We start from the raw sequence: 14811 nt of genomic DNA on the forward strand, positions 1-14811 counted from the left end.
TTTTTCCTGGGAAAATGAGTAACATGGACCTGGCTGGGCTGCTTCCCAGTCCCCAGCTCCAGCCTGGCTCCCCTTGCCCCACACTAAGCCCCAGCCCCCTGAACTACCCTTCAGGGCCCATCCCTGTAGGTTGCAGTGTGCACTCCACCTCATCTTGTCCCGTGGCCACATCCAACCCTCAGCGAATCTGTTCACACACCTGTCTGCTCCCCTAGATAGCAGCTCCTTGTCTGTGACTTTAGTTGCCAGTGATGTCCTGGAACTGTGAGAGAGGGCCTGGCGTGTTGGGAAGATGGGGATGGCTAGGGCCTGACACCAAGGACTTTGAATGCCAGGCTAGGAGGGGAGGGCTTTTCTCAAAGGCCCTTGAAGCTTCTGGATGTTTCAGGCAGGTGAGACAGGACGAGATGAGTATCTTAGGAAGCTTCCTGGGCAGAATGTGGGCAGGTGGACTGAAGGAAGCACCTGTACAGTGGCCCTGGGGAGAGCCTGGAGGAGCCAGAGGCGTTGTGAGGTATACTTCTGGGTAGGATACAGAGAGGGGAGAGGTGAGGCCTCAATGGGTGGGGTTGTGTAGGAGAGCCCTAGGGTATGCAGCCCAGAGGGGAGGGGGTGCGATACTGAGTCAGTGCTGGCAGGGAGGGCAGGACAGAGAGGCGGGGGTCCTGCCTCCACACAAGGGTCAGCACAGAGGTCCCGTGCACTGGGCGCTCTACCGTGAGCACTCATGGTGTGTGGTCAAAATGACAAGCAATGGACAACAGCGTGAGGAATTCAAAGAGGAAAATTTGTTCCATTCCCTCAAAGGCCACCCTTCGTCCTGAGGTTTAGGGACACATTAGCATTTCCTTTAGGACACGTGTTGAAAGCAGGTTGAGAGTTGCTTGGCAAGTCCAGTGTTAGTCCCCAGTGTATTTGGGGGTTTGGGTGGGCCATAAAACCCAGAGGCCAGGGAGCTAGAGACAGTTGGAGGGCAAAGCTTCTGGCAGGGTGGACCTTGCGGCAACACAGAATAAGCAGGTGAACAGGGCCCCACGGAGCGCACATTAGGGAGCCCGGACCAGGAAACTAAGGAGCCAGAGATACGATTGCAGAGGCCCTCGAGGGATCTGGCAGCCTCAGAGTGTGGGGCCTGACGGGGATGTGGAGGAAGCTGGGGCCAGGTGGAGAGCATGGCCTGGCAGAGGGTGATATAGGGCTGCAGGGGAGGAGACTGCAAACAGACAGCTGAACTGCCTTTCACTTGAGAGAGGAGAAAGGCAGGAGGCAGAAAAGAGCCTGCAGCCCCTGACTTTGTCAGCATGCACTCCTGACCACGACCCTCTAGGGAACCCAGTGGGCCCAAGACTCTCTCCACTCCTGTCCATGGCCCTCCGCTGCCCTTGGTGCCTGCTCAGACCCACACCCAGAGCCAAATTTGTACTCTCCTGCCCTCAGTACACTCAGTGGGATGCAGAAGGTGCTAAGCCCACTGGAGATGAGCAGGGGTTCTCAGAGCTGCTGGGGGCCAGGCCAGTACTGGGTATCAGCCAGAGGGGCCTCTGCTCCTTCCTCCCCTCCCACTGCCCTGAGCTCTGGGAAGGAAAAGGCCCATAAAACAATCACAGGTCCTCCTTCCAAGGCCATTGGGTGGGCAGGGCAGGCCTCGAGGCTGCCTGGAGAACCAGGGCGTTGACCCCGGCCAGGCCAGGGCTTTTCTACCCCGTGCCCCAGCAAGCCACCCACACCTTGGGTCTCAGTGCTGCCCGCCCTTCCCTCTGTCTCAGGTGTCGGCGCCGCCGCCCAACGGCCTGGTCCGCAAGGTGAAGCGGACGCTGCCCAGCCCCCCTCCAGAGGAGGCTCACCTGCCCCTGGCTGGCCAGGCTGCTCCCCCGCAGCTGTATGCAGCCAGCCTGCTGCAGCGCGGGCTGGGGGGGCCTGCCGCTGTCCCCGCCACCAAGGCCAGCCTACTCCGGGAGCTTGACCGGGACCTACGGCTGGTGGAGCATGAGTCCACCAAGCTGCGCAAGAAGCAGGCGGAGCTGGACGAGGAGGAGAAGGAGATCGACGCCAAGCTCAAGTACCTGGAGCTGGGCATCACCCAGCGCAAAGAGTCTCTGGCCAAAGACCGGGGTGGCCGGGACTACCCACCTTTGCGTGGTCTCAGCGAGCATCGCGACTACCTGTCGGACAGTGAGCTCAACCAGCTGCGGCTCCAGGGCTGTGCCACCCCGGCTGGCCAGTATGCGGAGTTCCCTGTCACTGCCGCCGCCCCTGCTACTCCCTCCGGCTCCGCTGCTTTCCAGCCGCCCCGGTTCCCACCTCCAGCGCCACTGTACCCTGCAGGCAGCGCTGGGCCAACTCAGAATGGATTCACAGCCCACCAGGCACCCACCTACCCTGGTCCCAGCACATACCCAGCACCTGCTTTTCCTCCCGGCACCAGTTACCCTGCTGAGCCTGGCCTGCCCAGCCAGCAAGCGTTCCGTCCCCCGGGCCATTATACAGCCCAGACGCCCCTGCCAACCACACAGACCACCCTTTTCCCAGCCCCGGCTGACAGCCGTGCCCCCCACCAGAAGCCGCGCCAGACATCACTGGCCGACTTGGAGCAGAAAGTGCCCACTAACTACGAGGTGATCGCCAGCCCCGTCGTGGCCATGTCTTCAGCTCTGTCGGAAACCAGCTACAGCGGCCCTGGCCCCGCCGCCAGCAGCAGCTACGAACAGGGCAAGGCTCCCGAGCTGCCACGGGTCAGTGACCGCAGCAGTGTGAGCCTGAGCCCAGCCCCCATCTACTCCTCTGACTCACACTACACCAGCCTGGAGCAGACTGTCCCCCGGAACTACGTGATGATTGATGACATCAGCGAACTGACCAAGGACAGCACCTCCACTGCCCCCGAGAGCCAGCGCTTGGAGCCCCTGGGGCCAAGCAGCAGTGGGCGTCCAGCGAAAGAGCCAGGAGAACCAGGGGTCCTTGAGGGGTCTGCACTGCCCTGCTGCTACACCAGAGGGGAGGAAGAATCCGAGGAAGACTCTTACGAGCCCCGTGGTAAGAGTGGCCACCACCGGGGTGTGGAGAGCAATGGCCGACCAGCCAGCACGCACTATTACAGCGACAGCGACTACAGACACAGCACTCGAGCGGACAAGTATAGTCCAGGCCCTGCGGGGCCCAAGCACCCCTCTAAGAGCCTGGCCCCAGCTGCCGTCCCCTCGAAGCGCAGCAAGCACCGGAAGCAGGGAATGGAGCAAAAGATCTCCAAGTTCTCACCTATCGAAGAGGCCAAGGATGTGGAGTCAGACCTGGCTTCCTACCCCTCCTCTGCAGTCAGCAGTAGCCTGGCTTCTCGGGGAAGGAAGTTCCAGGACGAAATCACCTATGGGCTCAAGAAGAACGTGTATGAGCAGCAGCGGTATTACGGGGTGTCCAGCCGGGACCCAGCGGAGGAGGATGACCGCATGTATGGTGGGAGCAGCAGGTCCCGGGGGGCACCTGCATACAGCGGGGAGAAGCTGTCCAGCCACGACTTCGGGGGCCGGGCCAAGGGATACGAGCGGGAACGGGAGGCTGTGGAGCGACTTCAAAAAGCGGGCCCCAAGCCCTCATCTCTGAGCATGGCCCACAGCCGGACCCGGCCCCCCATGCGGAGCCAGGCCTCTGAAGAAGAGAGCCCCGTCAGCCCCTTGGGGCGGCCCCGCCCTGCTGGGGGCCCTCTTCCCCCCGGGGACACCTGCCCACCATTCTGCTCCAGCCACTCCATGCCTGACGTCCAGGAGCACGTCAAGGAGGGACCGCGGTCCCACTCATATAAGCGTGACGAGGGCTACATCCTGGATGATGCCCACTGCGTAGTTTCCGACAGCGAAGGTAATGGCAGCTGGGGGTGATGTCTGCGGATGCTCAGCACCTGGGGGGCCTTGCCTACCCGTGGGGTCCTGAGCCCTGAGGTGTCCCAGCAGGGCCGGGCCAGGTGCCTCACCTGGTGGGCCCTGCTGCTGGCTGCCCTTCCTCCTGCTCCGCCTGTGCCCTGGCCCCAGCGGTGGGGGGGGGCTGGGGGCCTGGCGTTAACGCTTGTGGCTGTGGCGCCCACTCTGTTTTCCTTGCATGGCTTCAGCTGGGCCAGCCCCCTGCGGCCAGCCCGGGGGTTGACCGTGTTCTGTTTTTGGTCTCTGAAGCGTATCACCTGGGCCAGGAGGAGACAGACTGGTTTGATAAGCCCCGGGATGCCCGCTCTGACCGGTTCAGGCACCATGGGGGCCACGCAGTCTCCTCCTCCTCCCAGAAGCGAGGCCCTGCCAGGCACGGCTACCACGACTACGATGAGCCCCCCGAGGAGGGCCTGTGGCCACACGATGAGGGTGGCCCCGGCCGCCACGCCTCAGCCAAGGAACACCGACACCACGGTGACCACGGGCGGCACTCGGGCCGCCACGCCGGCGAGGAGCCGAGCCGACGGGCTGCCAAACCACACGTTCGGGACGTGGGTCGCCATGAGGCCCGGCCTCACCCGCAGCCCAGCCCTGCCCCGGCCGTGCAGAAGAAAGGTCAGCCTGGGTACCCCAGCTCCGCCGAATACTCACAGCCATCCCGTGCCCCATCAGCATACCATCACTCTTCTGAGAGCAAGAAGAGCTCCCGACAGGCCCACCCTGGGCCCGCGGCGCTGCAGCCAAAGCTAGAATCCCAACCGCAGCCTCAAGGCCGGCAGGCAGCCCCAGGGCCACAGCCGTCCCAGCCGCCGCCATCCAGGCAGATGCCCTCGGCAACAGCGTCGCGCCAGCCGCAGACACAGCCGCAGCCACAGCAAGGTCTTGGGCTGCAGCCTCCGCAGCAGGCCCCGTCGCAGGCACGGCTGCAGCAGCAGGGCCAGCCAGCTGCCCGGGGTCCGGCCTCTGCTGCCAGCCAGTCAGCAGGGAAGCCTCAGGCAGGCCCCCCGACAGCCACAGGCCCCCAGCCGTCAGGACCAGTAAGTAGGGCTCCGGCACATGGATCCCCTGCAGGGTGGATGCTGGGACCGCAGCTTGGATGGGCCCTGGGTTCCAGGCTGGGCAGAGTGGATGGACAGTAGCTCAGCTGTGTTCTGTGTTTTGCAGCCACGGGCAGAGCAGGCGAACAGCTCTAAAGGGACAGCCAAAGCGCCCCAGCAGGGGAGGCCTCCTCAGGCCCAGCCACCACCAGGACCTGGCCCTGCAGGTGAGCCTGCCTTTGGGCACCCTTGGCTATCACCCAGAGTACCTGGGCTGCCCTCTTCCTACGCTGACTGGGACCCTGAGCTTCCCCACACTGCGTGCTGTCACTGGTTCCTGAGAAGTGCCCAGTGCAGCACTGCAGGCGTCCCCAGCAGAAACGAGCCCGGGGTTAGAATTAGCCAATGGGTCACCAGCACGGGGGACTTAGGGCCCAGGCAGCTCCGAATGGAGAGCCTGGAAGGGGCTGGTGAGCACAGTGCCACGACCTAGCTCCTTATTTTCCTTCCTCCCTCCTCCCTTTCTTTTCCTGCCTTTCCCTTCCTTGCTCCTTCTTTATCGTCCTCAACTTCTTTCTTTTTTTTGCTTCTTCACACCTCTTTTCTTCCTGTTCTTACCTTCCTCTCTTGATTTCTCTGTCATCCTCCTCACCTTTCATTGCACAGGGCACCTGTGTTGCCATTACTTGCCTGCTCAGACTCTGAAGAGCCGGTCCAGGCACGGCTCATGATGGTGGCTTCTTTCCCCCTAGGCGTGAAGGCTGGAGCCAAGCCTGGAGGGACCCCAGGGGCTCCTGCCGGCCAGCCAGGTGCCGAAGGGGAGAGCGTGCTCTCCAAGATCCTCCCCGGTGGGGCCGCGGAGCAGGCCGGCAAGCTGACGGAAGGTAAGCAGTGCCTACGGCCGGGTCCGTGGTGGGCGGTGCTCACGGGCCCTACCGTGGCAGAGTTCGGGTCTGGGGAATGGTTCCGGGCTGGGCCACCCGGGCACGGGCCAGCCCAAGGGTGCACCTGCTGCTGCCTAGTTATTCTGAAGGCAGTCCCTGCCCCTCAGGCCAAGCTTGGCTTTGCACCAAATGGCCTTGACTAGGAGGAAGCCTTGCCCACTTTCCTGACACCTCTCTCCTTTCTCCTGTGTCACAGCTGTGTCTGCTTTTGGTAAAAAATTCTCCTCCTTCTGGTGACCATGCCCTCAGGGTGAGTATGAGCCTCCTGTACCCACCTTCCCCTGGGAAAGGCCTGAGGCACTGGACTTTGGGGAGGTCTTCTGGGAGGAGCATGGTCTTCAGTGATGCGGAAGCATTCACTGAAGCATTCACTTCAGGAGCGGGTGATGTGGTCAGAGCTGCAGTGAGTGTAGGAGGAGGAAAGGGAGGAGGGGCCCTCTGCACAGAGGGCCCAACATGGGGCCTATACAGTAGAGATCCCCAGCTAAGGGAAGCCAGGGCCAGCTTCCCTTTGTCCTTTTCCAGCATCCCAGCCCCTGACAGGGTTCTGAGAGCTACGCGTTGACATTAGGTTGTAGGGGGTGCCACAGGGGTGCAGCTCGTCCCAGCCCTCCCTTGTGTATACTCCACAGGCTCTTGAAGAAATGAAGGGAGATGATATCATTGCTGTGGAAAAATCTCTGGAGCCAGAGGCCTGGGCGCAGCTCTGGACTCTGCGTATAACAGTGAGTATCAGGACCAGGCTGGGCTGGGCGGAGGAGGAGGTGAAGGGCCCAGGCCTCCGACCTAGCTTCTGCAAGTGTGAACTAGGAGGGGCCTACGGGAGCTTCCTTCAGCTGGGACAGGCCCAGCAGCTACCTGGAGGCAGAAACAACTGAGCTGGCTGAGATGACTCAGGTAGTAACCTCAGGAAAGGGCCGGGCAACCAACTGTGCCCCACAACTGGGGCTCCATACACTGGGCGCTGATTCCAGAGCCCCATCTCTGAGGCCTAGTGCTGGTCACTTTGTTCCAGATGTTCAGATGAAGCTGGAGTCCCCAAACCCTGTAGAGTTAGCAGTCCTCAGTGTGACGTCAAAATAAAATTGACCTCACAGTTGCAAGAGGGACATGAAGAATGAGCGGAGAGGTGGATGGGAAAGGGACAGAGAGTCAGGGGAGGACACCCAGACGGGAGTCTCAGCTCCAGACCAGGTCAGCCCAGGAAGAGAGCAGAAGGGCCTCAGGACGGGGGCCCTGGCTCTTGCTGGGCTGTGGTGATCAAAGCAGGATCAGAAGCCTGGACCTAGAGCCTTCTCTGGCCCTGGCCTTGCCTCTGGGCAGGCAAGAGGAAGTGGTACCTCCTGCAGGATGGTGGGTAGGGTAGGTTGGCTGTCTGCGTTGCTCTGTGCGAAACCAGGGACTACCTCCTCGAATTCCATAGCCTTAGGGTCCTCTTCCTACCCCTCCTTTGCCACTTCTGCTGCTAAGAGTACAGAGGTATGGGTGCTTCTCATGGTGGGCAGTCATGTGGGTGGCAGGGCCAGGTGCTCAACAGTCAAATCACAAGGGAGCCCTGGGACCAGCCAGGGCCTTTGCCCGGGCCTGGCCTGCTTGTAGGAAGGAGTGAGATCGAAAGGTCACCTGTCTCTGGAGGACCAGTGGGGAGACTGGAAAGGTCCAGTTCCCATCCATTTATTCATTTATTCAGTAAGTGTTTGTCAGGTACAAGTAGGTGCTGGGCCCTGTTCTGAAGAGTGCTGAGGATCCAGCAGAGAACAGGACTGGGTCCCTGCCCTCTGAAGCTGGCAGCCTGTTAAGAGGAGCAGAGAAGAAATAAGTTAAAAAAAAATGAGAAGGTAATTTCTGGGGTATCCCTGGAGGTCCAGTGGTTAAGATTCTGCACTTCCAATGCAGGGGGTGCATGTTCGATCCCTGGTCAAGGAACTAAGATCCCACATACCACAGAGCATGGCCAAAATGTTAAATAAAATGAAATTGAGTCCTTAAGTAAAAAGAAAATATTTTTTAAAATGAGAAGCATATGAATCTATAAAAAAAGTCTTAAAAAAAAAAAAGGAATTTCTGAAGGTTTTAAGTGTTCTAAAGGCAGTTATGGCTCAGAGGGGTCTACTCTAGAGAAGGTGGTTAGTAACAGGTAAGGCTCAAGCAGGGAGAAGAGGCTGCTGTGGAATGTGCCCAGGTGAGGGAACGGCACCTGCAGAGCCTCCAATGAGACAGACAGACTTCAGGGACAGACAGAAGGCCGGTACAGTTGGAGCCATAGAGGAGGGGAGAGTGTCCAAGGGTGTAGTCGGAGGAGCCAGCTGGGCTGGGCTTTGCAGGCCAAAGTGGAGAGCCCAGAATTTGTTCCAAGGAGACTAGTCACAGCGCAGCACTCCAGTGTTCATCCCGCCTTCAGCCCCAGGGCAGCGGACTCCCTGTTGCCTTCCTGCTCCACCACATGTTTTCTCTGAGTTGCCCTGGAACAGAGGTGAAATGGCAATTTGTGTTGAAGGAAGGGGAGGTAGGGGCAGCTCGGGACCAGGCCCATGGCAGGATCTGCCTCGGGTGTAGGGCCAGGGCTGTGTCACTGGGGAGCAAAAGGAGCCACTGGCGTGGCTTCGTCCCACGTTCTGCCCCGTGACGTGCATGGGCCACTGAAGCCACTGACTGTGGACTTCAAGGAGTCTCCCTCAAGGTCTGGCATCCAGCTGATGGGGCCAAGCGGTCAGCGCTGCTGTGAGTGTCCATCTCCTGGTGCCTTTTGTGGAGATTTCAGAAGTGGGCTGGGAGAGGCTCGTCATTTTAAACAAAACCCCATCTCCCTCATTCTTTTTTTAAAAAAATTTTTAAAAATAAGTTTATTTGTTTCAAGGTTTACAAATAACACAGGTGCACCTTGTATTTAAAATTGCCATTATAGATGAGAACATGCATACAGAGTCATTTTTGTTTGAGTAATATTTTTAATGTAATAGATTTTAAGATGTGGTGAGGGAGGAATCTGACAGAGATGAATGTGCCAAGCAAAACCACAACTGTGTATCCTTTAAAGCACATCATGGCTCTAAGTACCATGTTGTTAAGGATTCTAATGAGGTGCCATAGACTGTACATCAAATCAGTATTATTTTTCAGTATTATTGTTTTCAGAGCCACATTTTGTTGCTTATTTGCTAGTATTAATCAGTCAAAGGGCACCATTCTTTTTTTTTTTTTTTTGGAAACCAAAGCTGTCTCAGAAATGGCCGATTTAACTTTATAGTAACAAAATAGCACAACACAGACTCTCTCAATACAGATAAATTCACACAGACTGGAGATTATGTATAGTAGATATATATGAAGCAACTTGTGTTAAAGAAATGTCCCTTCGTGGCCAACATGATTCTTCTTTCTTCCTGACCTTCTCTTTATGACCTCAAACCTGCCCCAGCACCCATCTCCTCCACCTCAGTGGGGCTGGGATCCCGTGGGTGTGGAGGAGCCGGGCCATCAGCCTGTGGCTGACAGCTGGAAGGAGGGCGGGCGAGAGGCAGCTGTCCACGGTGCTTGACCAAAATTTTCTCTTTCCTTTTTCCTTCTCTCCTTCCTCCTTTTCTCCTCCAAGCATCTGCAATCTGACAAACCTTCGGCCCAAAGACTCACACGAGGTGGGACGTGGCTGTCGGGCCTCAGTTGAGGACAGGATGTTTTCTAACAGCAGCTGCCGGGGTGAAGCCTGTGCTGGTCACGTGGGACCACTGGACCCGGGTACCCGTGACTGTCTTCCCAGAGACCCTGCTCTCCTCCGGGCGCCACCGTCAAGGCGCAGCCATTGGTGGGAGGGAGGAACGCCCTCTGGAGACCTTGCCACACGGCAGTCTTGCTGCTCTTCCCATAGCTGCCCTCCGCGGCCCGGCCGGCCCAGCCTCCAATGCGTTATACACAGAGTTGGGGCGCACGCTGCCTGTTTTTGACGGATGCTGCCCTCCCTCTACCATGCCAGAAGTTTTTCCACAGCCTTGGAGAGGGGCTTTGACCGAGGGCTGGGGGCCCCAGGCTCCGTTTCCTTCACATTCCAGCTGGCCCAGATCCTTCCGTGGCCACAGGGCCCTGCCCCACCTCATCTTGCCCTCTGGGTGACACCGGAGCAGGTGTCCACGTGGCTAGCGTGGGATTGGGAGAACTTTACAAACGTTAGGACCTAACACTGTCTCATCGCTGAAATCAGAGGCCATAGCACCGAAAAGCAGCGTGGGCGCCGGCTGAGGCTTCTCCCAGCCTTTGGGTGGCCGCGTGCTACCACGCCCGCCGCTATCTTCAAAGCCATTCCCCCCAATCATCATGAGCATCCCAGCGGCCCCTCCATTGTCTCGACCAGCCGGCTCCTCGTTCGTACACCTGGGGATTTCTTTTGATTTCGAGAACAGCCTTAATCATTTCAGTTTGATTTAAGTGTATACCTCATAAACATTGTTCTTTCGTTTCTCCTCCCACCCCTCCTTTCTCTCTTCCCTCTCTCGGCTCACCTCCTTGCCTCTCCCCTCCACCACCACCTTGTGACTGATGGTTTGGTTTCCTCTTTGCTCTGCCCCTGCTCAGCACAGGGAGAATGTTGACTAAGAAGCAATAGTGGGCAGCAGGCCACCAAGAGCACAAGCCCAGGGCAGGGTCTAGGGAGGCCCCTCAGCCCGCCTCTGTTTACCGTGGAACTCCAGTCCTTCTTAAGCCATCACCAGTGGACGTGCTCAAAGCAGAGGGGCCAGGGCTTCTGCCAGCCGAGCGAGGGAAGGGCCCAGAGTCCTGTGCTGGGGTGGGTGGCGCCGTCCAATCCACCCCAGTGGACTGGGCGGGGCTCCTCCCTGAGGCCCTTCCGTCTGGGGCCTCCCTTCATCTTGGGCACAGCCGCAAGTCTCATCTCTAACGTTCTATGCAATGAAATATAAACCCTCAAAGACAACTGTTAATATTTATTAAATTCCATGTTACGTATAAGGAGTTAATTGCGAAGATGCAGTTGAGAAACTGGATAGATCAGCTCATATCCGACCCCTCACTCCCCTCCCCCTCCCCCACTCCCACCGTGTGTGTGAAGTTCTCAGTCTGTGGCATGTTCGACCTGTGGCAGGACTCGCTGCTGCCAAGCAAGTCACCGCCGGTCCCACAGCGGAGCATGCACAGCTCGCAGCCTCTTTGCACGATCTCATCCATTTTAAATGCTCGACCCTCTTGCTTGGAGTTCTTTTTGTCTCAGACCCCCTCCTTCAGGAGTGCTTCTAGCTGACTTCTGCACGAGCTAGTAAGGACAGCCGGAATTGCTGCCCAAGCATGCCAGGCCGCCGGCCCGGCAGTACAAGGCCCCACACACCCTGCGTGTTTCTCTGACCAAGACGTCTCCGGGGAGACACACGGTGGGAGCCCACACAGGATGTGTGCACGTGAACATTTGGAAGGTTGGCTGTGGGATTTCCATCTGTAAGTTGCCCCCCGCCCTTACCCTGGCCCTGAGCCAGAGACATCTGGCTGCCCCTTCCCAGTGGGGCAGTGTTTGAGGGCAGAGCTGGGCTGCCTCTGCAGCCAGAGACAGAAGCCAAGAGTGGGGCCTGCCTGTGTCCTAGGACCCCAGCTCCTGACCATGCCTGATCTGTGCCCCTCCTCTGGCTTGTAAGCTCCAAGGTCTGTGAGCCAGGAGATCTAGGCCGGGACTGGAGGCCAGAGGATGCTCAGGAAGGGCTGGACCTTTGCATTTGTGGCACGGACAGCTGACAGAGTCACTTTGCATCAGAGTGGGTGTTCCTATAGACAGTGGCTTCAAGCGGAGTTTTTTGGGAAGAATCTCAATAACAAGACTTCCAGAAGGTTCTGTGGTGACACTCTCTGCGTCTGTCCCCAGGATCTAAACACCCCACCAGCCCCCATCTCTGGAGCCTCAGCGTCCCACTGCTCATGACTGAGCCAAGCGTGCAGCAGGCACCTGACCCCTCCAGGCCTGGCCTTCCTCCAGAGTTTGCTCCATGCATTTCTCAGGGGTCCGCATTTCTCCTTTCCAAAAAGGTCTACAAGCCCTTTCAGAGAGGGATCCTGGCCCACCTCTGGCAGCTGTGGATGAGATAGGAGGCTATTACCCGCTTTGTTGGGCCTAGGCCCTGCCCTTCTGGATTTGGGCTTCACCCATCCAACGGGACACCTGCCTCATTGCAGAGAGCAGGCCTGGGCTATGTGAGCCCATCTGTGCAAGGGCTGAGGGAGGCCATCATCTGGCCCCTCTGATCACCCAGGGCCAGGTTTTTGTGAGCTGTGCCTAGTGGCTGGATACGTATGTGAGGGACTAATGCAGTGAGCCTCCCCGAAGAAGGCCAAGGGACGGGTCCAGAAGCGGGGAACAGGCAAGGAGATGACAGCAGGCCAGCCCCCATCAAGGCTAGTTTCAGGCTCTCACACATTGACTTTTCAGCAAATCTTTCTGGTCAAGCTCTCTGAGTTGGACATTTCTGACATCTGCCACTCCCTACCCCCCCCAACATATCCACAGGACACATCTGTACCATCACCCCCTTGTGAAGGTGGCTGGAGCAGGCCTCTGGGCCACAGGTGTGCTGGCCCTCATGTAGATACAGCTGTGACTCCAGGGACCAGAGGCTGAGGGACGAGTGTTCGATGCCTTGGGTGCTGGGGAGCACCAAGCACATCTCCACACAGGCAAGGGGATGTCTCTGGGAAGCAGTCCAGGCCTTCTCTATACCCTCCCCTGCCCCAGTGTCATGAGTAAGGGCACTGCCTCCTCTGTCTACTTCAGGGCCCAATGCATTCACAGCGACAACCCCTGCCCCACCATCGCTTAGTCCTTGGGAAGAGACTGTGGTCTCAGGGCCCATGGTGAGAGGCAGCAGTGGCAGCAACTATGTCCTGTCTTCTGGAGCCTGTGGGGAGTTTTCCAGGCCGATCCTTTGCCATGGCAACAAGGCCCTGGCCTGTTGGCCCCTCCCTTGCCCTCGTGCCCCTTCCCCGCACTCTGTAAATACTTGTCGTCATGGACTCCGACAGCGTCAAAGGGACAGGCCTGACCAACTGAAGCACCTCAGAGACATCACCTCTGTCTCCCTGGGTACCAGCAGCCCTGGTGCCATGTGCACTGGGGGGCGCGGGAGAGCCATGGGAGTCGTGAGGTTATTGTGTGTGTGCGCATGTGAACAAGCGTGTGAGCATATGTGTGTGTGTGTCTGCCTCACTCGGCCTCTGGGACCCAATAAGCCCGTCCTCTCTCAGAGCAGCGCCCTGGAGAGTGGTGGCCGCCCCACGCCTTTCCTCTGCTAGCTTCTATGTCTTGTTTTGGGTCCCCCCACACACTCCTTCCCTGCCTCCCTTCTTTCCTCTCTTCCCTTCTTTCCTTCTCTCCTTCTTTCTTTGAGGGGGGAAGAGTGCTGTACAAAGTCAAACAAACAAGTTTACAGTTGTAAGTGCAATGACCGAGTCCTTCACGTGACCTTGTGAACTGTGTGCCGTCCTCTGTGCTCTGTGAGAACTCGTGGTACTTCAGTGTCCCTCCCCCTGTATTGTGACAAGGTAATTCTGTGGTATCAGAATAAAAGGACTTGATATAAACAACCTACAGACTGTCTCTGGGATGGTTTCTGAAATGGGCAGGCGCAGGCAGAGGAACAAATCCCCCAACTGTGACAGCCCCGTGTTTTCACGGTTAAAGGGAAAGAATGAGAAGGCAAAGTTGCGCAAGTACCGGCAAGGCCAGGGCAGAGCTCACAGCAATCTGGCCAAAGACAGTGGGTCCCTCCACAAAGGCAAAGTTTAATGCTTGAACCTGGAGAGAGCAGTTAGTTCACTGGGCAGACTTGTTAATTTTTTTAAGTTTTTTAAATTGGGGTTTAATTACTTTATAGTGTTGTGTTAGTTTCTGCTATACAACAAGGTGAATCAGCTATAAGTATACATATATCCCCCTCCCACCTACCCCCCCTCAAGGGCAGACTGTTGAGGGTACCTCCACAGTCTGCGAGTGTCTGGGGTGCACACTTTTCTGGGGCCTGATTCCTGGGGACGCAAGTGAGCAGGTGCTGCCCCCTGGTGCCACCAACAAGCCCTACACCTGTCTGCCTTGGCTGTGTCCACTCCAACACCCAAACTCTTGGGGGTTACTAGATTCTAGTCCTTCCCCAGACTAGGAAAGCCTTCTTATCAAAGTAACCCTGAGTTTCTAGAAATGTTTAAAAACACAGATACGTAAAAAATAAAAAAAAATAAAAACACAGATACGTGAAAAGAGTGTCAGCCTCACCTCTGGCCTTCCTCAAAGTTAGTATCTTGATGCATGTCTTTCCTTGATGCATGTTTTTCCTTCCTGTGTTTTTCATTTTAAACAGAGCCAGAAGATACAGAAGTTCCTGTTTTCTAGCCTTCTGTTTATTTCTACACGTTCATTCCAGATACCTAGATGTTCATCCTCCAGTGCCCAGCCTCCAGAGAGCTGCACCATGAGTTTACAGCCAGGCTGCTGAAAGTGCCCTCAAAGACAGGTGCTATGTTCCCAGTTTTCCTGTTGTAAACAATGCTGTAGCGAACATCCTCATTTCCAACTTTCCACTCAGATGGGTGGCTGGGGCCACTCTTTCTGCTCCCAGTTCTGGCCTTAACAGGCCTGCACGTACGGATGCATGGGGTCACGCAGAGTTGGACACAACTGAAGCGACTCAGCAGCAGCAGCAGCAGCAGCAGCAGAAAATGGAAACTGTTTTTACCCGACTAGTCTGATGCGGAAGGGGAAGCTGCAGGCCAGTCAAGTGGGATGTGAGTCACAGGCAAGGCAGGGCACAGGGACCCAGGGTCTTGAGGGAGCCAGGGTCCTTGGCTCCAGCCAAGCTCAGGAGACATCCATTGCTTCTGGCTTGACAACTGGCCAGCCTCTCCTGCCATGGTAACCTGCCCTGTCCAGTGCCAGTG

At 57.5% G+C, this 14811-nt stretch overlaps 1 protein-coding gene and 1 long non-coding RNA gene across 3 annotated transcripts in view; one reads left to right on the top strand and one right to left on the bottom strand.

The window, feature by feature from the left end:
• BSN (bassoon presynaptic cytomatrix protein) overlaps positions 1-13468 on the top strand; it is a 78824-nt gene extending 65356 nt beyond the window's left edge. The window contains exons 6-12 of one of the 2 annotated variants that reach the window (XR_003507785.1): positions 1767-3852; positions 4161-4951; positions 5079-5178; positions 5704-5835; positions 6092-6145; positions 6528-6620; positions 9488-13468. Coding sequence is in view for 1 of the 2 variants with exons in the window: in XM_027523073.1 (XP_027378874.1) it covers positions 1767-3852; positions 4161-4951; positions 5079-5178; positions 5704-5835; positions 6092-6132 (3150 nt within the window). In the remaining variant the exon portion in view is untranslated. The remainder of the gene's footprint in view (positions 1-1766; positions 3853-4160; positions 4952-5078; positions 5179-5703; positions 5836-6091; positions 6146-6527; positions 6621-9487) is intronic. The other variant, XM_027523073.1, reaches the window with a different exon arrangement.
• On the bottom strand, positions 7524-9481 carry LOC113880649. Its single transcript, XR_003507786.1, has 2 exons — positions 8093-9481; positions 7524-7687 (listed from the first exon to the last, which is right to left on the bottom strand). It is a non-coding gene; the product is annotated as an uncharacterized LOC113880649 (long non-coding RNA).
• Positions 13469-14811: the final 1343 nt, after the last annotated feature.

Source organism: Bos indicus x Bos taurus, chromosome 22 (genome assembly GCF_003369695.1).
Source record: "Bos indicus x Bos taurus breed Angus x Brahman F1 hybrid chromosome 22, Bos_hybrid_MaternalHap_v2.0, whole genome shotgun sequence".
Classification (NCBI taxonomy): Eukaryota; Metazoa; Chordata; class Mammalia; order Artiodactyla; family Bovidae; genus Bos; species Bos indicus x Bos taurus.